This window comes from Alternaria ventricosa (assembly GCF_023758065.1).
Source record: "Alternaria ventricosa strain BMP 2768 chromosome Unknown scaffold_2, whole genome shotgun sequence".
Lineage (NCBI taxonomy): Eukaryota > Fungi > Ascomycota > Dothideomycetes > Pleosporales > Pleosporaceae > Alternaria > Alternaria ventricosa.
The window spans coordinates 1,725,538-1,751,527 of NW_026055682.1; the positions used below are offsets into that span (position 1 = coordinate 1,725,538).

At 52.9% G+C, this 25,990-nt stretch overlaps 6 protein-coding genes across 6 annotated transcripts; 3 read left to right on the forward strand and 3 right to left on the reverse strand.

The window, feature by feature from the left end:
* Positions 1-5: 5 nt before the first annotated feature.
* On the forward strand, positions 6-1,625 carry J4E93_001568 (uncharacterized protein; the record flags this gene model as incomplete). The annotated part of the gene is made up of 2 exons (XM_049339519.1): positions 6-27; positions 103-1,625. 2 exons carry the CDS (start codon positions 6-8, stop codon positions 1,623-1,625), a joined length of 1,545 nt encoding a protein of 514 aa, XP_049203476.1.
* Positions 1,626-2,019: 394 nt separating this feature from the next.
* Positions 2,020-2,726, forward strand: J4E93_001569 (uncharacterized protein; the record flags this gene model as incomplete). Its single annotated transcript, XM_049339520.1, has 2 exons — positions 2,020-2,144; positions 2,201-2,726. The coding sequence occupies 2 exons, from the start codon at positions 2,020-2,022 to the stop codon at positions 2,724-2,726; spliced, it is 651 nt and encodes a 216-aa protein (XP_049203477.1).
* Positions 2,727-3,760: 1,034 nt separating this feature from the next.
* J4E93_001570 (uncharacterized protein) lies at positions 3,761-5,181 on the reverse strand (the record flags this gene model as incomplete). Its single annotated transcript, XM_049339521.1, has 3 exons — positions 3,761-3,902; positions 4,332-4,401; positions 4,575-5,181. 3 exons carry the CDS (start codon positions 5,179-5,181, stop codon positions 3,761-3,763), a joined length of 819 nt encoding a protein of 272 aa, XP_049203478.1.
* A 980-nt stretch (positions 5,182-6,161) lies between these two features.
* Positions 6,162-8,415, reverse strand: J4E93_001571 (uncharacterized protein; the record flags this gene model as incomplete). The annotated part of the gene is made up of 2 exons (XM_049339522.1): positions 6,162-6,506; positions 6,574-8,415. 2 exons carry the CDS (start codon positions 8,413-8,415, stop codon positions 6,162-6,164), a joined length of 2,187 nt encoding a protein of 728 aa, XP_049203479.1.
* Positions 8,416-18,930: 10,515 nt separating this feature from the next.
* Positions 18,931-19,628, forward strand: J4E93_001572 (uncharacterized protein; the record flags this gene model as incomplete). The annotated part of the gene is made up of 2 exons (XM_049339523.1): positions 18,931-19,221; positions 19,464-19,628. The coding sequence occupies 2 exons, from the start codon at positions 18,931-18,933 to the stop codon at positions 19,626-19,628; spliced, it is 456 nt and encodes a 151-aa protein (XP_049203480.1).
* A 3,533-nt stretch (positions 19,629-23,161) lies between these two features.
* J4E93_001573 (uncharacterized protein) lies at positions 23,162-23,908 on the reverse strand (the record flags this gene model as incomplete). The annotated part of the gene is made up of 2 exons (XM_049339524.1): positions 23,162-23,591; positions 23,640-23,908. 2 exons carry the CDS (start codon positions 23,906-23,908, stop codon positions 23,162-23,164), a joined length of 699 nt encoding a protein of 232 aa, XP_049203481.1.
* Between the last annotated feature and the right edge of the window lie 2,082 nt (positions 23,909-25,990).

Here is a 25,990-nt window from a genome sequence, read left to right on the forward strand (position 1 = left end):
TCGTCATGCAGCTCGATTTGGACGAGTGTAAGTTGCGCAACGGGAGCTGCGCGAAGGCGTAGCAAGAGCAGCGTCGGCGTATACTTTGCTAACCTCGTGTAGGGGTGACCAACTCAAATGAGTGCTTCCACATCAACCTCTACCGCACCTCCAATGCGGATGGCCCCGAACGCATCTACGACGAATCCTTCCACCCCAGCTACACATACACCGTCATCGAAGAGAACGAGACCATCGCGGGGTACAAGAACCCCAGCATCGAGCTCGACTTCCGCGCAAACGACCTCAAGCCAAATCTAAAGATCTCATTCGACCAGGAACTCGACCTCAAGAAAATATCCCCAGACCTGAATCAGATCGATCTATCACCAGAGCTGTTTCGCGAGTTCCTCCCCGAGTCGATCGATGATGCTGCCGGTGCTGCGTCTTCAGACTGGAAACCACCAGGCGAGTGTATGAAAACTTTCAGCCTATACGGCAAACAGTACGAGATATGGAAGGCCTCCATGACGGACCCCGATGCTAGGCGCATCTGGTTGAATATGAGAATCCTGACACTGCTGTTCATCGAGGGCGCGACAATCGACGGCTTGGATGACGAAGAGACGCTCGACCGCTGGACGCTATATCTTCTATACGACATGACGCCGTTGCCAGATTCACAACTCTCTCCTTACACATTCGCCGGCTTCTCCACGTCATATCGCGCCTGGGTCTTTCCTACTTTCGAGATCGCTCGTGCCACAAAGCAACTGCCATCACCAGCCGACAGCAATGATGGCAATGCGGGCAAATATACGCCACCTCGTTTGACGCAAGACCCCGAGACGTTCCTCTTCACCAATAAGCTCAACCTCCTCGAGACGCCATCAAGGGAGCGCATCTCCCAATTTCTCATTATTCCTCCATACCAAGGTCAATCGCTCGGAAGCCGCTTGTACGACACCATCTTCCAGGAGTTGGCGAGCAAGCCCTTCATCTTCGAGATACCAGTTGAAGATCCGAGCGAAGCTTTCGATGCTATGCGAGATTATAGCGACATCACCTATCTTCGTACATTGTCCGCCTTCCAGGGCCTGTCAATTGCTTCTAATCTTCCTCCTGAGTCCCTAAGGAAGGACTCACCAATTCCGCGGGACCAGATTCTTGGCAACGGTAAAGACCTTGAAGCACTTCGGGTGGAAACCAAGATTGTAGGCAGACAATTTTACAGGATGATCGAGCTCCACTTGTTGTCGACCATCCCACCAAACAACCGTAACCGGGCGCGAATCACAAGGAAAGCAAAGTCCAGCAACGAAAACGATCGGAGATACTACTTCTGGCGGTTGGCGCTCAAGCACCGTATCTACTGTCAGAATGCAGACGCGCTGGATCAGATGGAAGATATCGCTGAACGTGTAGAGAAGCTGGAGTCTGCAGTCGACTCACAGCAGGAAGAGTTTGAGGAGCGTCTTGAAGGGCTGGAGAAGCGCCAGAGTCTCATGGCTGATGAAGCATCCATGCCCGCAGTCGGTGCGAGAAGCAAGCGGAAGAGAGCGGTAGTCGTTGATGATGACGAGGATGACGAGTGGGAAGACATGGATGAAGTATCGGTGGCCAGCTCAAAGAGGATGCGGTCGTGAAGGTGATATCTTTCCTCGTGGTAGGGTGTTTGAGTAAGGGCAGGAACAATCGGTGATTATTAGCGCATCTTCATTGGAGGCTGCCCTACGAAGAAGCTGGTTTTTAGTGACGCCCAGGGCTACACCGGATTTGGCCTGAGGCATGGGCGTCAAAAGAAACTAGCTCCTTCGTAGAGCCTGTCCAAAGGTCTGGTTCATGATCATAGTTTAGGTAGTATACCCAATAGCACGTCCATTCTCACTAGACCGGCGATTGCAACCTAATCTCCGCGCGGGGCAGAGCTACCCCACGCCCAAATTTTGGAACGCGAACCTTGCGCTGAATCGCCTCGACGCAGCGCAGTGATACTCGTACTGAATCTTCACATTCGTCTTCGATCAGCCCAAATACAGGATGCCAGACCGTCAATACAACCTCACCGTCCTGATCTCAGGCAACGGGTCAAACCTCCAAGCCCTCATCGACGCATGCGCATCTGGCGCTCTACCCAACACGCGCACAACTCACGTTATATCCAAGTACTTACGCCTCGATTTCAGGCTTATTGTACAATTAAACTAACAATTCATACTAGCCGCATAAAAGCATACGGTCTCGAACGCGCCGCCAAAGCCTCGATCCCAACAACCTACCACAACCTCAAATCCTACAAAGACAAGCATCCCAACGCGCTCGACACCGCCCGCCAAGAATACGATGCGGAGCTAGCGAAAATCATCCTCGAAGGCCAACACCCGCGTCCCGATCTCATCGTATGCGCAGGCTGGATGCACATCGTCACCCCGTCCTTCCTCTCGCCCATCGCCGCCGCCGGTATCAAGATAATAAACCTGCACCCCGCTTTACCCGGCGAGTTCGCGGGCGCGCATGCGATTGATCGCGCGTGGAAGGCCGGCAAGGAGGAAGGGCTGAAGCGGACGGGCGTTATGATACATGAGGTTATTGCCGAGGTGGATGCTGGCGATGCGATTGTTACTCAGGAGGTGGAGTTGAGGGAAGGAGAGAGTCTGGATGCGTTGGAGGAGAGAATTCATGCGGTTGAGCATGGGTTGATTGTTGAGGGGACTAGGAGGGTGCTTGAGGGGTTGAGCAAAAAGTGAGGGGGAAGGAAAGCGACGGTGGGTAGGGTGGAGGTGAGATAGGAAGATATGATACCCAGAATGAATGATGTAAGCACATGTTTGTATGTTTTTGGCACGTCTCGTGGCGACTGTCGGATGGGTGGCTTGCCAACACGAATTGAAACATCGTCGTGATGCTTTACTAACGCGACAGGGGACATGATGCAGATACAGCAAAGAGCTACTGTCTTTTCAATGGTCTTGCAAGAACTCTATTGTTGTCTCAAGTAGTGAAATACAAATGTTGAGAGAGTTCATTAGCCCTTGACCAACCTCAAGGCAGAAGTAGCAAAGAACGGATTTATTGACAAGGAAACAGATGTTTGGTATAGTATAATTGGATTCGAGACAGTCTGGTCTCCTCCAAACTCGAAATTACTATGCTGTCTTCTTCAACTTCCTCTATGCCCCTCGTCGCACACAGCAAGATGTAGCCTCTCCATCCCCTTACGTGATATAATGCGCAAGACAAATAACCGACAACATGTAGCAGCGATTGTCAGCGACCTTGCTGTATGCTGACCACAATGCCTATACGTGTGAACCTCGCCACCAAAGTACGTCTCAGATGAACTCAGACCATACCGCTTACTTACATGCTTCTTTCTTCCTATCTTAGTTTGGCGACGTGGACGACTGATGGAGGCTGGATGAGGTACGACGACGAAGGTTGGTGATGTGTATCGTGACTCTAAGAGGAGTGGTGATGGGTGATGCAATGAACAGTAGGGCGAATGTGAGTTTGATGGTCAGTATCAGAGCGGTAGAGTGCAGCGCACGGGAGAGAGAGCAGATGCAGTATTCGTCCGTAGAGATAACGTCCATTCTACAGATTCAGATCGTATGAACTAACAACGATGTGTAACAGAACGTCCACAAGTAGATTTCGTGGCATACTGCTCGATCGCGAGAAGCATGATGTGCACGCCGAAGCATGATGTGCACGCCGTAAGACCTTGTCAATGTGCTCTCAATGCATGCATATCGGGTTGCTACGGTATGCAAGTCAAGGTTTAATCATCCTTTTTGAGGTAGTTGACCAAGTCAACCATTTCGGCCTGCGACATGGCTGAGCTCATAGCTTTGTATGCTTCGTATAAGATCCAGAGTGGAAAGACGACCCATAGGCCATTGAAGAAAGCCAGGTAAAGCCAGCTGATGCGTGTTAGTCAGAGCCTAGTTCTGCTGGACATAAAACGTATGAGAGAGAACGTGAATAGACGGAAGAAAGATAATACAGCCGGCTTGATGAGGCATAGGTGGCGTGGTTCGTGCGGATGTTGCGTTGTGGTCGAGAGATGAGAAGTGGGTCCGCGGGACGCGGCGCATCCGCCCGACAGCGCATATGCAGGACCAGCACATCACCTCCGTGAGCCAGGAACAAGACATGAACGCATGTGAAAGTCCATATTCCGTGTGCAGAGTCGAGAAAGGGTACACACACGGAGGATGAGATGGACTTTTGCAGCCATGCAGCGAACCAGACATGCGAACCAGACATGCGAACCAGCCCTCATACAACTGTCGAGGAAAACATAGTCGGGTAGACTGAGAAAGACAACATGAACCTGAAACATCACTTACAGGTACATCCAGTTGCTTGTGTCGAGATTGGGGCTTCCGGTCAGCCACTCAGGTGCAAAAGTCATCCAGCCTAGTGTAGCGGTGAACCACGTGTCAGCCACATACTCGCAACAACGCAGTGTTGTTTCGTCTCAACAATCCTCGGGCCGGGCCCACATCTCGCCTCACCAATTATGATGGCTTCCACAATTTGCACATGCTCTGTATCCACAGGAACGTGGTAATGAAAGTGTTGTGACTCACCTCCGTATATCTCCCCTGTGGCCAGGACTATCATCCAAAACCACTTCCTCAACGCACCCTTCTTCTCGTCTTTTGTGAGGAGATAGCATATCCAGCATGCCAAAGGCCCAGCCACGAAGACAGTCAGAATCTCGAGAGCCACGACCGTTAGATCCGTACCACCCCATCGCTTATCCGCCTTCGCATACTCCTGCCACAGTCGACTGAATGGACCGGTCCCATAGTTCGCGCCATACAGAAGATCCTGCCTGCCCAGCCAATACACATCCGGAGGGGTAAAGAGAGTGATATGAGGGTGGTTGCGTGATGCCGCGGAAAAAGAGGTGGGCAACGAATAGGTGACGAAGAAGCAGTTATAAAGAAAGGAGCCTTCAAAGACGAAGTGGATCAGGGCATCGAAGAGATGCCAGATGAAAAGTACGCGTGTTTTGAGGACGGTAGTCTTTGGTAGGACTTTTATCGATGCACCGTAAGCGCCACCGAGGAGAGCGAATACAGCCAAGAGCGATATCACCGTCGTCGCGTCGATTTCGGGACCGGAGCGCGGGACGGGCGGCGGTACAACGGGAGGCGGCGGAGGCACCTTTTTGCTACCGAAGAAAGACATGGTGCCACGTAAAAGGCGAAGGACACGGGACCACGAAGTGGCTCGGTTATGGCACAACTTAGTTGTGTCGTGGATGAATACGCGCTCGGCTGCAGTTGTGGAAGATAATTCGGGATTCCAGGAACGCTAGCGAGCTCAGACCCGGTCACATGGCTGGGGAAGTCACGATCCAGAACCAATAGCTTCACAAATCGGCGGTACGGACCATGCTCACGGGGTACATCAAGGTGGATACATCGTGAAATCGCGGTAAGTGTTTTATGCCATGTTTTTGCATTTACTGGTATATAGGCTGGCTGGCCCACAGCTTCCGACAGCCTCCAACCCGCGACTTCCCAACCAAAAAAACCATCAGATTCCCAAGCGCCGCATACGAACGAATACTACAAAGCACAAGTGATGGTACAGACGACACAATTTAGACAACGACGTTTTCGCATTCTCTGCCTCCCCTACCGCCTATATACGAGGATCGGATCAACGAGTCCTAATGATACTGGAAAAAGCGCTCCAAAATGCAAAACAAACACAAGCTTTTGCGAACCCACAGATCAGGAGCGACCGTCAACAAACGCCGAAACCAGAGTGGGGACGCTCATAGAGCATTACAACCAATCTATGGTATGAGAAAGGATGAGGAAAGGATAAAGATGTCCGAGGAACTCCATAGTGAGACCCAATGTGCGCCGGTGTAAAAGACATGCAAGAAAGCCGACAGGAAGATGCTGCAAAGGAGCCGTCCGGATTATGCTGAATACGACGATCGTCTCTAACAAGACATCGTAAAGAACGCCAATCGCTGGCCCACAACAACGTTTCGTACCGTAGTGAAGAAGATTCGTGAGCGCTCAGTAACCGGCGGACCAGGAACGTCCGCTCCACTCGTCCGATCAATCAGGTCGTAAGCGTGATTCGTGTCCAAAGAGATTCGTTACGCGGAAAAGCAAAAGCCCCGCAGGTTCAGGTAGTGTAATGGCACCTTAAACGCAGGCCTGAGGAGTTTGGCCGCGCTCGGTGAAGGCACCACTTGGCATGCCGTAGCCATACTGATATTGAGGGGTGTATTGATCCTCGGGTGAGTATCCGGTAAGGGGACCGGGCGAGGTTTGATGAGAGATGAAGGGTGATGATCTTCGAGAAGTGACAAGGTCGTTCGCACCATCCACCATAAGCGGCATGGCAGGCGAGGGAGGACTACTTGTTGCCGAAGACTGATTACTTCCAGTAGTTTGGTTGAGCACGTAGTCCAGAGCTCCGTCTCCATGGGCGGTCTTCGTAGAAGGCGTTGTGACATTCGGAGAAGTTTTGCCAGTGGGAGTGCCAAACTGGATGCGAGTCAGTTTCCGTCTAGGCCAAGCTACCAGGGTGCTGAGGTGGAGGTTGAGAACGTACAAAGCAAAATTTCTGGATCAACTCGTTGTACTCGGCAGACTGAAGATCGGGCTTCTCCAGTGTCAAAGAGTCAGGTCGAGTACCGGGAACGGGAGCAGTGGTGGCAGGCGCCTGGATTGTAGGAGCCGGGCGGTCGAAGTAACCATTGTTCATCTTGCCCTGGGTGTTCACCTTGAGTCCGCTGCGGTCACCGAGCGCCGTTTGGGCAGTGGAAAGAGCAGCCGTCAATGAGGCACCGAAGTCGTAGCGGGATGCGAAAGCCTGGGCAACTTGCGGCCGGGTGGAGGCCTGGGCGGTTTGCAGGCTGACACGCTTGCTCCTGGGCTTGAGCTTGATGGAGGAGTTTGGCGATTCGGCAATGATAGCACGACCGCTGCCAAACTGGAACCTGATCTCGTTGTCGTGGCCAAAGTCGTCGTCGAAGGAGGCGGCAGGCATAGACCGTGGGCGAGGTGCCAAAGGTGAATGACGGCTGCGAGGCACAGCGCCTAGACTGGCAGTCGGGCGCTTGCTTTCGCGCTGCTTGACCTTCTTGGAGAAGTCGACCTGGTAGTTCATTGAGTTGTTGTTGTCCCAGTACTCCTGGCCGTTAACCTGGTACCGAACACACAGCAGCAGAGTCTTGGACTCGAGGTTCGCCTGATCAGCCAACTTGATGTTGAAGTTGAATCGGTCGTAGCCGTCCTCTTTTTGCTTCTTGCGAACATCCTGGTTGAACTCTGCAACCACTTCAGACGTAGTCTTCCAGTAGTCGAGAGTGAATCGGGCGACAACGAACTTGTGGAAAGACAGGTTAGCCACAGCGATGTTGCCTACCAGAGTTTGGTGGTCGGACGCCAGGAAGATTCGCTCCACGCGAACAGGTGCCGTTTGCCTCTCGTATGTCTCTTGCGAAGGGAAGTTCATCAGCTTGATGTCCCACTCCGGTGTCTTGGACCGAGAGTCCTCTCCGAAGGGGTACTCGCTCTCACTATCGTAGGTCTCGACAGGCGAAGAGCCAGCGCTGACAGCGATGGGACGATCAACCTGAAGGAAGTGCCTGACCTGCTCTATTTCCTCGTTGAAGTGGACGGCTTTAGAGTAGGTGGGAGTACCAGGCATGCTTGAGGGGCGACGGCGGGACGGGGGGCGAAGGGCAGGCTTGACCAGCTCGCCAGACTTCTTGCGGAGTAGCGGCGGTTTTATCCGCAGCTCTTCGTCCTCGGCATCGCTGCCATCTGATGAGCTGACGATTGTGTCTGTGTTGATGGGGTGGATCATGTGCTGGGACAGCATGATCTCGCTGGAGGATCGCGAGTGGGCAATCTTGCGTGCTTCCGCGGACAGCGTGCGCGCCAGTGTGACGGGCGGCTGCGGCCTTGGCTGCTTTACGTTCTCGGTTGTCTCGCGGGTGGGCGAAGGTATCCGCTTTTGGTCGATGTGTTGCAGTGCCTGTTGGAGTTCGCGGAGATCTCCGATGCTGCGGCCGCGGTCTTCATCGTCCGAGGAATCAGGAGGAGTCGTAATCGCACCTGAGGGAATCAGAAGATCGTTCACAGGAGGAGGAGACGGGCGGAGGCTACCGTTAGCTGAAGGGCCCTGGCGGCTGGCGTCAGACTTGATGTCTACGCTTCCGTTTCCTTGTTGGCCATTGGCAGCGGTGTTGTCGTCCGTCACCGTTGACGGCGAGCGGCGGGACTTGGCCAGATATGAGGTGGATGAGACGGAGCGGGGCAGCGACGGGCGTTGCGATGTTGCCGGCGAGCGGGGAGGCTGGTCGACGTAGGAGTGGTTCCGGCTCAGGGTGGGACTGTTAGTCTTTGATGAGGCCGGCGACCGCTGGGAGGGAGGTGTGTAAGGCATTCGGTCGGCTCCGTGGGGTTGAGGCGGCGGGTCGAACGGGTGGTGGTGGAGTGCCGTTCACAGTGTCGGGAGCATTAAAAGAATTATATGGCGGGCAGTCTGCACCGGAGGCGTCAGCGAATGTACGGCCACGAGGAGGAGCAACGCTCTCGTGCTGCACCGGGTGATGGGGGCCACGAGAGGTTGTCAAGTGGGCCGACTCACAGATATAGGTGAAAGAACGGCTTGCAAAGCTCGCCCTGGGCGGAAGCGGGTAGGGAAGGGTGCGACGCAGGCGTTGACAGCTAGCAAAAGCTGCAATGACGTCGAATTGGCAGAGATTCTCGATCTGGAGAGGCTCTCGAGAAGTGCGAGGCTTTCGAAGGACCGAAAGGACGCAGTATGATGCGAGGCCGGGGCTTCCGTATAAGCAAGCAGCGGCGCTCGTACGATATAGCGCTGGGGAAGGGACCGTGGGCGAGGCGGCGGTGGAGTGAGGAGACGGTAGGGCCGTGTGTCAAACCAAGAAGCACCAGTTGGCTGCAGCAGTCCTATTAAAAGGGTCTCGTGGCTGCGATGGGCCCGGAAGTGCTGAGGAGGAGGGATGGAGAAGAGTGTTGAGGGCGGTAGCGCTGAAGACGTGCAGGGCCGCGACTATTGGGGAATCGTTGAACCAGGATGCAAGCGAAATCGAGGCCTGGCGCTCGGACGGCCGCAGGGATGCGACAGGGAGCTGCACCACCAATGCACAGGTGGGTCAAGGCCTTTTAGCTCCACCCCAACAGACCGGGGCACCACCAAGGATTTTCACCACGCAGCCAAGCGGCAGCAACCGGTTCTGACTACTGCCGCGAGAGGCCAACGGGAGCGGAGGCCAGCGCTGAGAGCTGCTGAGGGGCGACGACACGCCGTTGCTGCATGGCCGCCGCCGGCGAGGCGAACGAGGTACAGTACTTGGGGCTACAAGATGCCACCCAGAGCTATCGCCGTGGCGCTGGGCGGGATTAGCTGATGCTTTCTCTGCGTTATCTCCCGACCGACACCAAGCGAACACGGCCTTGCCTGGCACGGCCACAGGTCGAAACGGTGGACCAGCAGCCGGCTCTATTGCACACTGTCTGTCGCAGCTATATCGCACACAGCCGCTGTTCGCTCGGAGACGCACGCCGCGCGCTCTCTGCTATCCAGCCAGCTCAACAGACATGGCCTGACACCAACAAGACCGAGCAAGCAGCCGTGGGGGGGCGCGTCGTATCCAGCGCCTGCCATGTCGACCCCCATCACTCGATCTGAGGCCAAACGACGTCGGCTCGAGTGGTTCGCAATTTGCCAGCCGTTGCCAGGCAGTTGCTGGTCTCAGAAGCAAGCAAGCAGCGCTCAAGCCACGCGAACAGGGCCCTCAGCGACGTGCTCGGGCACGTGCCATGTTCAAGCGAGGCCGGGCTGATGTCATTGCTATCGCAACGAACCCATGGACTGTTTGCGTGCGAACGGCCGTGTTTCCCACCCCATCTACACGTCGCAACATGGCGATGCTACAGACTGCGGCGCGTCAAGTTGTGCGGTACCTGAGCGATCGGAGCGATAAGGGTACGGCTTTGCAATCCGCCCGCCCTCCCATGAAAATTTCCCCTCCGCGATGCTCAACTCAGCGAGATCGCCGGTGCCGCTTGCCGTTTGAGAAAGGGCGGTCGGGCCAATGCCAATCACATTCCGTAGGAGAAGGGGAAGCCTAGTGGCCATCCCGGTCGCAGTTCTCTGGCCCCTGCGGCGAGTGGCTGCTCACGGCGACCTCTCACGATATCTTCGCAGTTATTGTTGTGATTACTGCCTCGCCGTCTGGCCGTGCTCTGCTGCAGCCAGCGGGACTACTGTACCCCAAGTCCGTCAACGTGAGAATGGCGGGGCCTGCGCGCACGTCTTGCACCTGTCGCGCGACAAACTGAAACCACGTTGCTGCGGTGTCGCTGACAGATCGGTCCAGCATGGCCGCCATTTCGAAACGCATTCCATTGGCCATGGAGAACACCGGCTTCACAGCTTCCCCGCATTATCACCACCAGCCCAGGAGCCTCGTATGCAGCTAAGGCATTCGCAAAAGCATGTACGTGTCGTGGATGAGCTGATCTCCTGGAGCATTGTTCCGCGCAAAGGGTTCCCTGATCTGGCGCGCCTACGCGTCGCCGTTGGACCTCTGCAGCGCTCGTGGGCTGAGTACAGGCGGCCTCGTCTCAAACCCGGCGTTGCAGTCCAGTGGCTGAGCGCCTAATTTGTTTTTGCAGCCCTCAGATGAGCAGGCCCATTGAGCCTCGCCCCACTGACTGTCTTACAATTTGAACCACGGTTCTTATCTTGCTGGAGATTGCTGTCTATTGAAAGCTAACACTGGCTAAACCTTGGCTGCAAATGGACGTGGGCAAGGCGGAACACGGATCGCGGCACAATCACGCACATGTGTAGTACTAAATCAGGCTTTCGCCAGGCCCTTTGTCGGAGATCAGGATTTCGATGCTGCTCGCGAGCTTATTTCGATAATTTCCATCCTGCCCAGCTTGAAACGTTGCTTTCGGGAGGTCGCGACTTCGCGAAGCTGGCCAGACCGAGGCCCACTGGGCACGCTAGCCCCCATGCCCACTGGTCGCCTGCAGTGACCCACATGGAGTCATGTCAGAATGTGGCAGAATGCAGTCATCGCTGCCATTCAAAGCCCGCGGAGGAGCCGCCCTCTGTCACCGCCCGACAGGGCCCCCGCCATGTTATCATCGATTTCCTCCAGTTTGTCGATCTCCGCACGCTCATCGAGCGGGGCTTGGACCAGTTCCGCCTCGAACTAACCCGCTTTCCGCTGCCCTCCGCGACACAGCAATCGCGACAATGCGACGGATCCTGAGCAGCGCATGGCTGAGCACGACTGTGCCTGTATCATGTCAAGCAAGTATCCAGGTATTAAACGCGGGTGACCCAGCAAAGGATGCGCGGCTCGTTGCTCTCGCTTTCGTCTCGCCCGTCAAGATGATGTCTAGTCTGCCCCGCGCAGCGTCGGATGGATGCAGTCCCGCAAGCCGCACACTGGTTTACCAACTACTGGAAATGCACTGTCACCGTCACGCTGACCCAGGCGGGTCCCAAGTTTGGCCGGTTTCGCTGGCATGTCAAGCGAGACGTCAATCTATCGCAGGACCACCTTGATGGGATCTTAACCGTGGTACGCGACAGATGCCCACAAAGAACCCGAGTGGAATTCCCCGATACTTTACTACGTGCTCGATAGAGGAGCTTCTGTCGCAAAGATCCACTAGCAAACACTCTGTGCGAAAACGGGGCTGCCTGCGTTGGGCGCGTAACGCCAGACTGCCATGTTGCCAACTTTCATCAACGCTACCCAAGGCCGGATACAGTGATGCGATTGAGTTCCAATGCCCACTTGTCAATGTGTCAGTCACGACGACAGCCATTCAGGAGTAATGCCGCGTCTCACCTGGCATGTCACGGACTGCAAGCACTAACAATTGCATCCCCACTCAGACGGCATTTTGCTCCCACTTCTAATTCCTAAGCAAGATCACGATGCGTGACGTCAACATCGACGCTCCGATGACTCTCGTGAAGCGAAAAATTGGGCTTCCCACTGCTTCCGCGTACTGCGCGCAGGATCACCCTGCCTTTCGATACAGCCTAGAACCCCGATGCTTGTCAGCGCTTGTTCTTGCCAGACCTTCACCGCTACTTCTCCCTCTATCTTCATCAATTCGTCTTTAACGTCCACTCAAAATCCGCTCATTACTGGGTATTGTTCCAGATACGGACACAATCATAGTCTGATGACTTGAAGTCGAGCCAGGGAGAGAGCCGTCGCATCCGTGCAGTGGGAAGTGGGAGACGTCTCCCCGTCCGTGCCCCACCCCACGATCTCTTAACTCACGGGCCGAAAGACAAAGCTGTCCTCCGACAAAACTGCCAGCAAAGGCCCGATGATGATCGTGATCGTCAACTTTGTTCGTACTTCGCAAGGAGTCCAAGCCAATGTTGATGCCGAGTCAAGCTGGCGTAGCAGATCGAGAGATGGAGGGCATGATCGCATTCAACAATATGAAAGGTGAGAATATTCGCCGATGACTCTAGTGCTGGACTCAGGTCCTAGTGCGCCGTCAACTGCCTTGTGCTAGAGCTGCGAACGTCGTGCACGTGGCCGGAGCATACCTATGTACCTGAACAACTATCATAGTGGGAGCTACGTCTTGTACCGAACATCACCACACAATTGTCGCTTCATCAACTCGCTGTGTCTGCAGACCAAGCGTCCCGATCGGTCGCGTTGGCTATTTTGAAGATCCAGGATCCGAAAATGCAGGGCAAAAAGGCGACATCATTTGTGCAGGACGTACAGTAGTCTCCCACTCTACTCCTACACGTTTTAGATCTACAAGCTTCGAAAATCTAAGCATGCTCACATCATCGCTCCATTCATAGTACAACATTGTCTGATTATTGATCTCAAGTTCGGGACGATGACATTGATATTCCGCCAACGGACAAGTCGGCTTAGGCAGACATTCCGACATCCGGGTGGCTTATGCTGCGTAACCATTTACTATCTGAGAGGTGCGTTTGCTAGCAGATGAAGTCGGCCACAACGCATTGCGCGACAGCTCTGCGATGGAACTAATTCTATCAGAGCTTCAGATCATAGGGCGAAACTTATACGCATATTTGGAACGATGCCCAAGTGGTCTCACATCAAGCATGAACTGTCCTAATTAGGGCGTCTGAGATGATGCGAAAACTTGAAAACGGACTCGCCGGTGTCCTCACCCCTCGATAACGGTTATCTCGGCATGATTACATTACGCGAAGCATGTAAGATTATTCTAGCCGTCCTCATCTGACATTGCACAGATTATCCTATCTGTGCAGCCTCCACCCCCGGCAAGATGCGCCACTACCTGTCTCCGAGCTCACCTGACACGTTCTTGTACGCGACCTCATCTCCACCGCCCCGTCTTCTCACCTGCCGTACGCAGACATGTGATTGCTGATAACGCTTCCAAGGTTCTAAGGCCAACCTCATAGGCGTAGGGTAGTTTCGCCTGTCGTCTGTCGCCTCTTGCATGAACACAACGTGCCTAGATGTTACACCTGCATGATCTATGCATGCCTCCCCCTCACTCCCAACAAAAGCACCCCGCCCCAGTCGGCTGTCCTCCATACATTCGAGGCATGTGTGTACTATACAGCGGGTTGCCTCATCTGACCAAAACTACACAAACAGCGTAATGGCCGGGAAAGAGGCGCTGCTACGGGGCCACATCTTTTGTCTCATGTAATTGTGTGAGGGTGTGAGGATGGTCGGCGATAGGCCGAACGGTAAAGCATAATGCGGGGTCGCACTTTCTGTATTCGACTTCTGCGGTGCTAGATAACGCAGCAGTGCGGCTTGTGGGTACATTTTGGGACCAACATGACGAGTGAGCTGCCCTGACCGTTCTAGGGAAAGTCGTCGTCGAGTGCTTTGGACATCTTTGCCTAACCTTCGCGAGAACATGCAATCTAGAGTGCGCAGGCACAATCATCATGTGTACATGTAGTCGGTCAGCCACAGTGCTGTTTGATGCGGAAGGTAAGTCACATGTCTGTCATGATATAGACAATTCTACACGCTGTCGCATTGGCAAGCCCTGTTAATACAGGCTGCTCGGCATTTTAGAGCACTTTTCATGGCCAAGTTCGTGCCACACCACTGGATACGAGCGACCTGCGAACTGTGGCGAATGCAGCGGGAAGGATTCGCTCAACGAACAAGGGATACGTAGGCGCTTGCGACTTATCTGAGCGTGGCGTAAGGCATGCAATGTGTGATATCATCATTGAAAATATTTGCAACCTCAGAAGCAGTCCAAGACTGAATGGGTTGATATAGTGTTGTGACTTTTGCCATACCAGCCGTACAGCTGTGTGGAGAACAAAGTCCGATGCTGCGCCGTAGCGATCAGCAAGGTTGGCTGTGGCTGACGACATCCTTGTCGACATCCAAGCGAGCATGAGGGGCAGAGATTTTGCGTCAACAGATGACCAAGCTAGAGCATAAGGATACTAGCGCGCAAGGCTGCGATATTCTTAGCAACTCGCCTGAATCCTTTTTCCATCATCAATTCGCATCATCAAAACACATGATGATACACTGCTACCACATGCTGCAGTTCTCCCAGCATCGCCAATTACCTCCGACGTCGGAAGAAGAACGAAAGCTGACACATCACTTCGCGAAACGCTAAACAAGCACCTCAGATTTGTACGATATCAGTCGAATGAGAATCTCACCGTTGTTGAGCCGCAACGGTGTGCTTGTGGCTTGCCCTATCATCGCCGCATCCTTGTCTTGGCTACAACATCTTCGGTGCGGCAAATTCCCAACAGACACACCACTGCGCTTATCTACCCACCACCGTTGTCACATTCATCAGCATGCGCACCACGTTGGCCACTCCCTGATCAGAACGAGCGTTTAGCAGCAGAATTAACCTTGGTCAGTAGCATGGGCGGCTGTAGGTAATCTAGGCAGGGTCCACGGAGCCTCCCTTTACCCTGTCGCCTTGAAAGCAGGGTCTAGGTGTTTTATGGAGTATACTCCGGATCTTGTGGCGTTCTGAATGGGGTCGAGGTAGGCGCGAGACGGTGTGTTGAGAGATTGCGTGCTACGCGATGCTAGATGACGGGTGAGCTTATTCTGCGGACCGTTGGGATGCTACTGTAGGGGCTCATGTGGGGAGAGGAGGGTTGGGATTGATTCTCCGTGGACCAAAGGTTGGAGGATGGTGTGAACGGTGGGTGTCACATGCAGTTTGGCGAGAATCTGTGCGCCTGGGGCAAGAGATGCGGAGATTGTCGATTGCGGGGAGCGAGCGGTGAAGGATCCACGGTACACAACAATGGCTTCGACCGTTTGACGGTGGCTATGGGCGTTGATCGTCAAGAGCACCGAGTGAGAGGCTTGCGGATCCTCAATTGATGGGCAATCGACAACAACCTCGACCATGTCTCAAGCCAGCCTCGCGTTCTCCGCGGTCCGAAGACATCTCGAAAGTCCGAAAAACGCCATCATACGTCCGTACCATGGTTCCTCGTGTATTACAGCATTACTGACCCTGCGGCTCAACTCTATCCGAAAAAACTAAGGGTCCAATCCCCGTCCTTGGAAACCCCAGGGTCCGATCAACGCCTAGGCTTGACATATGCAAACTTTCTCACCCACTCGACCTTCTGCATACTCAAATACCAAATACGACGACATGTGAAGTCCATCGGACGTCTCCGGCCATGACATCAAATCCTTGATCGTTGACCCACTAGACGCACTACCATATGACTTACTCCATTCTCCACCGTGGCTCTCCACACGACAATTGCGCAGCACAGAACATTCAGTTGACAGTCGGGCTCTGCACTCCAGTCTCCACACATGTAGCGAGAAAGCCGACGAAACTCATTTTCCTGCGTGGGTGAGCGGGCCCCGCATTGGGCCGTGGACTAGGTCTTTAGCACAATTGCTGCAAACTCAAACTGTTGAGAGCGGGTCTCCCATCCCATCACATCCACCCCTTACTTACCCTATCCCACCATCTCTCTTCTCTTTCAAGCCACGCGTGGAGTGTCCCATATTTCCTGATCCGACTTTTCGCTTGTGCACCAATAGATGGCGGAAGTGTAGCGCAACGTAGTGAAGCGCCTCGCTCAGCCCCGCGGAGAATCACGTTGACCCCCCGGCTATAGTTATGGCCGATGATTCATTCAGTTCGACGTCGGACGCAAAGCAGGTGGGTGCTGTGGAGACGAGGAATGCGGAGTCATTCGGCGGAAGCTAAGGCTGCGTGAGGAAGGCTTCCGATGCGTGCGGGACGGATATGATAGTTGTAGAGGCGCGATGGGCGCGATGCAATGGGTGGATATTGGTCGGGAGGTTTCACGGTGATGAAGATCGTGTCGCAACTGTTGAATACAATATACTAGCGATGAGCAACAGTGGGACTTGGGAGAGGAGCAATTTGCACGTTGGGATACTAGAGGGCTCTAGAGGTAAGCGGGATATGTTGCATCTGGATGGTACGTATTTCTGTATCGGGAGAGTATCACTTCTAAGCGCACTACCTTGCCAAAGCTTCTCCTCCAGCGTGTAAGGTCTTCCCGCCTCGTCGTACGCAAATCTATTCTACTTCCTCTACAAAGAGACCGTAGGCAATGTCACATTCGCAGTCGGCATGACTGGTAGAGTGAAGTTGGCAGTTGGCAAACCGGTGAGGGTAGGAAAGCTTGTTACGACTGGTGGATTGGGCCCCAGTTCACAAGGATGAGGTCCAGGACGAGGCGTAGGTTGGTAGAGGTTGCTGCACTGCGAGGTGTTAGTATAGCGCCTTCATCTCAGGGAGGACGTGAGTCACTTACGATGCGTGTTGGTGTTGGACATCCACCCACCGCTTGCATGTAACAGCCGTACGAGAAGTTCTCTTCGAAATGGCAGCTCTGGTGCTTGTGTTAGACCAACCATCATGTGCTGAATTCATCGTCTCATGTACGCCAACCTACCTGCAGTGCATCGGTTGCCCAGCATGGGTATCTAGCTGTCGCTAATTGACACTGGCATTTCTTCGTAAAGATTGGGATTGGCTCCCAATGAGGTGGCCTTTTCGACGAACTCAACTCTGGGTCTTCATCGTCGTCGTCGTCTGAACTGGGGTCACTCGTCGGCAAAGCTGTGACTGGGATGTTCAGCGAAGTAGAATCTGGCGTGGCAGTAGTCGATGTCGGGAGAAATGCTGAGAGTGAAATGAGAGTTGCTCCTGGAGAGATCGATATGTCTGTAGCTTGAGGATATGGAACTGCTAGCACCAGCGCTGCCAGTGCACTGAGCAAGACGAAGGTGCGCATTCTGGTAACTTGTTGCTAGTCTTGGTCAATCGCAGAAGTGAGTGATGAATGGCAAGGCTGTGAAGTCTTGGTTGTATCATTGAGCCTCTTCATTCTATGTAACCGTTACCGCTCCACGGTGCCTCTCAGAACCATATTGGTTTACGATGCTCTTTAGATTGCGATTGTCAAGGTTCGCCTCGCAGTGCTATGCTATTGCTTAGATCAAGTCTTCTTCCATCAACTTGCGACAAAAGTTGCAGTCGCGTACGTTGTGAAGCTATACATAGCGCAAAATCTGTATCTGTATTTACCAGCGCGTATTCCATGGTGTGGCTACTTTACCGTAATTGTGAAGTGCCGAAGGCCGCGCGGCTGATTGGCTCCTTCTATGCGTATTAATCTGAACTCGATATACCCTTACATCGGGATAAATGGCCTAAATTGGAGGACTCATGGCAGCCAAAACCGAACATAGACGTTGGACGGCACACCCTCTACCAGAAATTCCGGCCATAGGACCTCCACGGATATGCAGCCGCCTTATCAAGGTGATCGTCAATAATTGATGTCGTAGTGGGAAGACCCGAAGAATCCATAACGCGTCATGTGGCTGCAGTATGATCTCTTCTCATGCCTCAGAGGCGCCCAAGGATTTGATATGACGAAAGACGAGGCCGTTCCTTGAATCGGTTGAACGAATCCTTTGACAAGCGGGAAGGCTCAGCCCATGTATGTGGCGTACACTTCATGCAAAGCTTGGCTCGAAGCAGCCTCCTGGCGTGCGACGACCCGTTTAGGACGTCCTGATGAGGTGTTGGTGCTCCCACCCTGTCCTCAACATGTGGAAGCATGCGTCGCAAGCTGCACTTCGCTGATCAGGGTCCGAACGGTCTCGGCCGCTTGTGTCTTGGAAATGAGGGGTCCAGGTCCGTCGTTTGGATGTTGTTTCCCTAAAACCCATGTAAGCTTGTGAAGTGTGGCCTGGTGTGCTGAGGTGCCGTGATATGCACTCCGCCATCAGCATGGAGCGGAGACGAACTGTGGAGACACATCCACCGTTCAATGTTGTGAATATGCCTGGTGGAGTGATGTGCGAATTTGCAAACCTTGGACGTTGCGCTTTGCTAATAGAATTTGTTATCGGTGCGAACCAAAGATTGGCGATACAAGAGGTACATGGAGGTACTTCGAGATACTTGGTGGGTCGGCATCCCTCACGCCAGCCTGCCCCAGCACACCTGGGCATCTTGTGCAACACAGGCCACGCGCGGGTTAGCGTCTGATAACATATATTGCCACTTGGTGTTGAGATCGAGAAAATTCAGCGGTGGACAACGCGAAGCTGACTGGATATTTTGCAAATCAGTCAGTGGAACTGAAGGTTGTGCAATCGTGGGCACGGCAGCATCAGCATCTGAGTGTAACTTAGTAATCGAGGCATGTGATTTGGCGGCAGACGCTCGGGCCTATGACGAAGTTCGCGATGCCGAACTTCACGAACTGCCAAACGTCGGTCAGGTCGTCGCGTCAACCATTGCACAAGATCTTGTAAGCATGTTACTCGTAGCACACCAATAATGCGACAAATCAGAGGCAATAGCTGACATTCGTTTCATAGCCCCTCATACCGCAACAATGGCACCATCCAGGGCTATTCTTCTTCGCCGCATAGCCTCCGCAGCCACAGCGCCATGCTTACGACCGACTTCGCGTCTCCTCACAACGTCTACCTCTGCACTATGTAGAACACAACAGTCGTCAGTTTTGCGATCGAGCCTATCGCGACAGTCACATTTGCCCACGCTATGCACGCAATCATATTCGCAGTCAGCCAGCGCGGCGCCTGAAGCACCGGATTACCTCAACGAGGCAGAATTACACGTCTTCAACAAGATCAAAGCGGAATTGGAGCCCGTGAAGCTGGAGGTATGTAATGCTTCCCCGCTTTCTCGCTTGGAGATGCGTATGTGCGGAGTCAGGAGCGCTATGCGTTGACCACACCGATCGCACGACCGACTACTGCACCGCGAGCATGCACGTCATATCAGTATTGCGGGGTATATTGCAAGTCTGGACGCACATCAGATGTCGAAGCATTAGCAACACGTCTGCAGAATATGAGTGTGCTTCGGTTAGTGTACGAACGATCGCTGACATGTAGGGCACAGGTACAAGATATCAGCGGCGGCTGCGGGTCCATGTATGCCATCCAGATCGAGTCCCCCAAGTTCAAAGGCTTGACGGTCATCAAGCAACACAAGATGGTCAATGAAGTGCTGAAAGACGAAATTAAGAGCTGGCATGGTGTACAGCTTAGGACGAAGGCTGCTTGATCGCGGCTCGAATACGAATTGTATATATGCTGTACGACTAATGTATACTTGATAGTTATGAGATGGAGCTTTATGAACATTGTGTCGGACGCCTTGGCTGTGACTCGTTAGTCACTTGATAGTCTATCGCAGCTGCCTTGCTTCGCATGCTGCGATCCAGGCCGAAGTAAACGACTACTTTGGGAACCGAGAGCACGTTCAATTACGATTTTGAACACCAAAAGCTAAAAAGAAAACGAGGGAGTAGCCAAGCTTGTTGAGCTAGGGGCTCAGCGAAGGCAGGTATAGCAGCGGAAAATGCCGTAGCTCCTAAGCTCTTATTGTAGGTCCTGATATCAGACAAAAGCGCCAATAACCTCCGACTCTGATTGAACCTAGACATCAGCTACAAAGGAAAGCCTGAGAACCATATGCACTGTCCTCTTTTTCCTGGAAACTATTCATCGTCGTCGGTATCATAGCTATTGCCGGACTCTAATACGTCTCCATCTACTCGAAGATCAGAATATTGGCTAGATTAGTGGTACGCAGTAGCGTCCGTCCATGAACTTACAAGTTTCAAGTTCCCCCGACCAATTGCACATGACCATCCGGCGACCAGCGTAGTCTGACACCTCAGCGTCAGGAAATCTCGCTCTAAGTTGGCCTGGTACATCGACGCTGTAATTGGGGTAGTTCACACGATTATTACTCGCATCGACCCCTTCATCATGTCTCTCAAATCCAAACAGCCGAATGGTTCTCAAATCTGGGCAAGCCTCAGAGTCGAGTAACTCAGGAAGCACTATCTTGACAAAACGATCGTAAGAAGGGCCATTCGCACATTCTCTCATATACGACTGTGGAGGTAGATGTATGGAATCAGTGTATGTTTCACATGCGTCAATACGTTACAGACTTACCTTATTAGTATTGCTATCTCCTGTGTTCTCTCGGGCGACGGGTCGTTGATCCAGAATAAGGTGTTGCAGCGTCTTTCGTGTCGCTCTGAACAGCGCGCTCCACTCCCTCAGAATTCGCTCGTCGGATGGCGTAGAATAGTACATCATTCTTTCATCGTACGCGGTACCAACTCCAGGCTTGCAAAGATGTAGTGTCTTGAGACTTAACAGTCTCGATATGCTTTCAGAAACCAGGCATGCAAGAGCACGAGCTGTAACATATTCTTGATCCTCCAAGTCCACCTCCACAACTTTTGTACGCCCTCCTTCCGTCACTTCTTCTACATAATCAAATATTTGATCCTCTGGTATAGCATTTTCGGAATCCGACCAGCCTATTGGACGATCCAAGACGGCCAAATGAAGTTCCTCGATCCGGTCAGGTTCCGTGAGAAGCCATCTGACAAATTCCTCGGGGAAATAACCACGCAATTTGAGCGTCTTCAAATTTTGCAATCCCGGCAGCTGTACCTTGGATTCATCCAAGCCTGATTTTGGTTTCCAATAACACGAGATCTCTAGATGCTCCAAATTTACAAAATGTGCAAAGCTTAGGGCCATGCTATTGGGTGCGGCGAAATGCGTCGGCAAACAGAGCCACCGCACCAACGCGCCTAGTTCTTTCTTCCTCTCTTCGACCAGTTTTTCACATGGTGTTTCACCACTCGAGAATACATTGAGAAACTTCTCGCCTTGGACGAGCGCCTTCTGAGCTGGCTGGTATTGCGAGTTGCTTCGAGGACCGGTATTATAAGGCGGCGTTATGCGACTTGTAGCTTCTTCGATTCGGAGCGCGTTATGTGCGGTTTGCATATGGAAGCATGGGCGGTGCATCTCAATGATTGTCCAGAGAAGGGGTTGTACAGCAGAGTGGTAGGCTTTGGAGACGCGGACCATTGCACATAGGTCTCTGCTACAGAGGTGTTCCGTTATACATGCGAAGACATCGGTCGATACTTGTTCCATTGGGAAGGGCATTCTTGCGTGGTAGCGGTAAGGTACCTTAGAAGTCAAGGGATATCACCCAGTTGCCCAGCTCAGTAATAGGAATAGGAAGCAAATAAGTGTGGTACAAGTGAGGCAAAGAATCCAGCGTCTTAGAGTAAAATACGACAACACTACATCAGTAGAAAGCTTTGCGCGGTAGAGATTGCTGTGAAGCTACCTAGGTACCACGCCACATGTGTTACCACGCCGCATCAACGTCAACAGGAGCGTCACTCGGAGTGCATACAGGGACTAGTGCTTATGCCGAGCCATGTATAGGATCTCGTTCCTGCCCAGCACAATACGCTAGGCCAAATGTGGTGTAGACCTGGTTGTCTGGTTGTTGAGTCGGCATTGCGGTCAACACATCAACGGAGGAGATACTGATTGAGAACCGGATATTGAATACACAGGAGTGCTCATGAACTCGTGATGTAAGACGCAAAAAAAATGGCCGTAGTGTCCGTACTGATTTGGTGTTCCTCGCGCGTACGATCCGCTAAAACACTGACAATATATTCATTTCAACTTCAAGATCTTGTACATACGACCATAGGATCTTGAGAGCAAGGCTTCCCGTTCGCTCAGCCATATTTAAGCAAGATACCGGCGGATCAGTACTCGGGTGGGTGACCACCGGGGAATCCCCGCTGTTGTATGTTTTTGAAGTTTTGATGGATCTTTTTTTTTGCATGTGGGGCGGCCGGCGCATGCATGTTTTTGACTTTTTTGCTCTTCTTTCTAACTAGCCAACTGTCATCAGTCTGGTCTTATAGTGCCCAGATCGAGATAAACTGCCTGTTTACATACTATATGTTAGACAAGAACGGAGTCTCAATACCTGGGAGTGCTACCTTTTGCGCACAGCACTAGCTCACTACCTATCAACCTATGGATGTAGCTTTCAACAATGAACTATTGCTCTTGAATATCTTGAATAGTTTGGTCCAGCACTTAAGCATAGGGCTTGAGCACCAAAGGAACGGTTCGTGTAGAAATGCTTTTGAACATTGCCCATTTTCTCCTCGTGTTCGCGTTCATCCCTTCCAACTTGATCAAGCAAGGATCGCAGGCCATCGTAGTGTTGAATGTCGACGAGTTCGAATCGAACAAGGAGGGCGACCTATATACCAGGCATCTTTCAATCGCTGGAGCCGCACGGAAACTGCTTAAACTTACCGTGATGAATCTAGGCAGCAGCAGGAGACAGTAGGGCAAGCAATAACAGGGGAACGATCTGACCGAATCCCATTCATGTGTCAATATCAAAGGCACATCGCGTGATGAGCCAGCCGTCGCCGGAAAGCGCTCCAGGGCTGTTATGCTGCAGGACTGGTGTAGATGGAGAGGTGACACGTTCCTAGCGTGTTCGGCAGCGCGCTGGGCGTGCTCCGCGAACCGGTTCGTCGGGCTTACTTGGCCCCTGATTCCCCCGACCCATCACAACTGCATTCCTCCAGGCATAATAATCACTGACTCATGTTGCTATCCAAAGTGTACTGCGCAATGTGATGGCATTTTTAATGACGATAAAGTGTGTGTATATATCTACAAGAATTCAAGCCGTAAGGCTTTTTGACACCCCTACTTTGCAAGCGCAATTCTTCAAGCGCTCTCAACGGTGATGCTAGCAGATCCGGAGCTCTGGTAGCCCTCAGTAGCGAGGATCATGTAGTAGTGCGTACCAAGCTTCTGTCCGTACTTGGCCCAGGCATCGAAGTGGTTCTTGACAGTGATGGTACCACCGACGCGCTTGCTAGTCCTGACAGACCAGTACTGCTGGAAAGTAGCAGTGCCGTCAATGGAAGGCTGGTTGGTGCGGGTGGTCTGGAGGATGTCGTATGTGCCACCGTCAGAGGTGACGGAACCCTTCTTCTGAGCAGCAGAAGAGGGGTTGTAAGAGCCGTAGGTCTCGACGATGTAGTACTCGACGAGCGGGTTGCGAGTCCATCCGTAAAGAGAGACGTAGGAGTTTACGTTGGCAGCGTTCCAGGTACCAGAGTACTTGACCACCTTGTCAGGCGAGCCGGGGTTCCTAATGAGAGTTAGCAGAGTGGAGAGCGTGGGTTCTGAGGTGTCTTACCATCCCTTGCCAGCAACGAAGTTACCAACGTTGGACCACTGGACATCGTACTTTCCGGCAGCGCCGTTGTTGTAGGTGACCTGGCCTTGGTTGTCGGTCCAGAATGAGTAGAAGTAGCCGTTGTTGGTGCCCTCGCCTGGCTGGGTGGCGCGAGCAGTCAAGTTGGCAGACTCTTCCTGAGCACGAGCATCGAGGATGAGGCCGAGGGGCGAAGCGAGAGCCGCAGTGGCGCTACCGAGAGCGAGAATGATAGAAGAGAAGGCAACCATTGTGTTGATTCAAGTTGGAGATGCTTGGTGTCCTTCTTTCAAGGACAGTTGGGACTCTTATATACCAGTGGATGCGTTGTACCGTGCTGATCATTACCAGGGACCGCCGGTGAACTGCGGCTGCGGATCGAGGGAGCCTTACAAATTGGAGGGCACCTGCCGGGCAGGCGCACCTGGCGTATACCAGCCGCAGTAACTGTGGAGTGCATGGGAGCATGTCTACGTCCCGTCGCCGTGTGTGGAGCCGTGTCCTAAAAACAAGATCGAACCACCGGGTATTCAGGGTCTGAACGTAATGGTTGGACAGCTGTAGAGGCGTAGTTTTGAAACTCGAAACATTCATTTCCGCTGGAGATGCGTTCTGTGTGGACCTGTCATGCTATAGGCCCGATATACTGTGGTGCGACAAGAGTGGAGCGGAAAACGTCTTGGCCAGTCGAGAAACATGTTGACCCGCTGCGTTCTGGATTGATCCTTCGTGACTTCGAAAACCATCTTATCGTCGCATTGCTGTACCTGAATGTGTGCATGTTGATTTGCACAAGCTTTCGCATCTTGATTAAGCTCAGTCAAGCACCGCGCCAACCCACGATGCATGCAGTCAACCCACTTTATTTCCGCATCATCAACTTATTTGCATTTTATCCAGCTGGGCATGCGACATGCTCAGATGACCATAGGTGATATATTCACCGATGGTGTTGGCAAAAGCATTTGGTCTAGGACCAAGCATTTAGCCGGTCACTTAGCACTGTCGGCGCATATGTAGCGAAGATCGTCATGCTTAACTGTCTCAGCCCGGTTGCTTCGTCGTGGATACATTGCGCCAAGATCTTTCCAAGATTCTTGGGAGCCGGAGATTAACAATTTGAAAGTACGGTGACATGATGCCAAGAAGTGAGGCAACGATGTAGTACGATTGATATTAATCTAGTGCCGAGACCGATATTCATTGATGGGTATGCCGGCTGACAGATGGGACTACACAATATGCATCTTTGGGTATCTCGGAATGAAGAAAGTGTGACGAAGCAAGATGTCGGCTGTTGAGGTCCGCATCCAGATCAACGCCGGTCATTCCACAGTCGATCGATAACCTGGAAAACCGCCGTGATCAACTTCATAGTCTCGGAGTCAATGTGCTGTCCAAATCGCTGCTGCATCTTGTCGGGATGCCAGCGCACGCGCTCTGCCTTCAGTAGTGACGCAGGGTCCTCTTTCCACGTCTTTGTAGTCCGGAAAAAGCGCTCTATTTCCTCCTTGGAGACGTGATTCGCTCTCCCAGACACTACAGGCCATGGGATCATGTCGCGGACCTTCGCATCTGTCTCCTTGTCCAGACCTTGGGCGTTCTTCAGACTGTCCCATTTGGCCGTGTAACTTTCCCATGCAGCCTCTGCTTCCTTCGCTTTCTTCCGCTCCTCGCCCCGACGCAGGCTCTCTTCCATGCGGCGTCGCATGCTCTCTCTTTCTGCTTCCTCCCGCTCGAGTTCCTCATCAAGCTGACTGCGTTGCGCTTTTCGTTTTTGACGCGCCCGTTCTTTCGCCTCGCGTTCTTCCACAATGTGCTGGTGGCTCTTCTCCCACATCTTCGTACGCACAAAGTCCGCATACTCCTCTTCCGTCATACGCTCCAGCTTTCCATCGGGGCCTGGTTTTGTGTCGGGATATATGTGTACAGGTTGGCCATATACACCTTCCCAGTACGCCGCACCTTCATCGTCGGCAAGCGCATCGAACAGCGACTCGCGGAAAGCGTCATCGGGAGCTGGGCCTGGGGAGCCTGTACCTAGATCCTCTAAGTTGTCGTATAATGATTCGCGGTGACGGTAATCAGGGTCGTAGTAGGCGCCGTCTCGTGTGGATGTCGGGTGACGATCTTGGTCGGAAGAGCGATGCTTGTGCTTATGTTTGCGCCTCGAGTCGCGGTGGCTGCGCCGTTCTTCGCTGGTCCGATCCGACCTGTGTCTCTTGGAAGTATGGTCATCGGTATCTTCGTCCTTGCTTTCGCTTTTGTGACGCTTTGAGCGATGTTTGGACCTCGACTTGAAGTGGAATCGTGACGCTTTGGCCGTTGTGTAG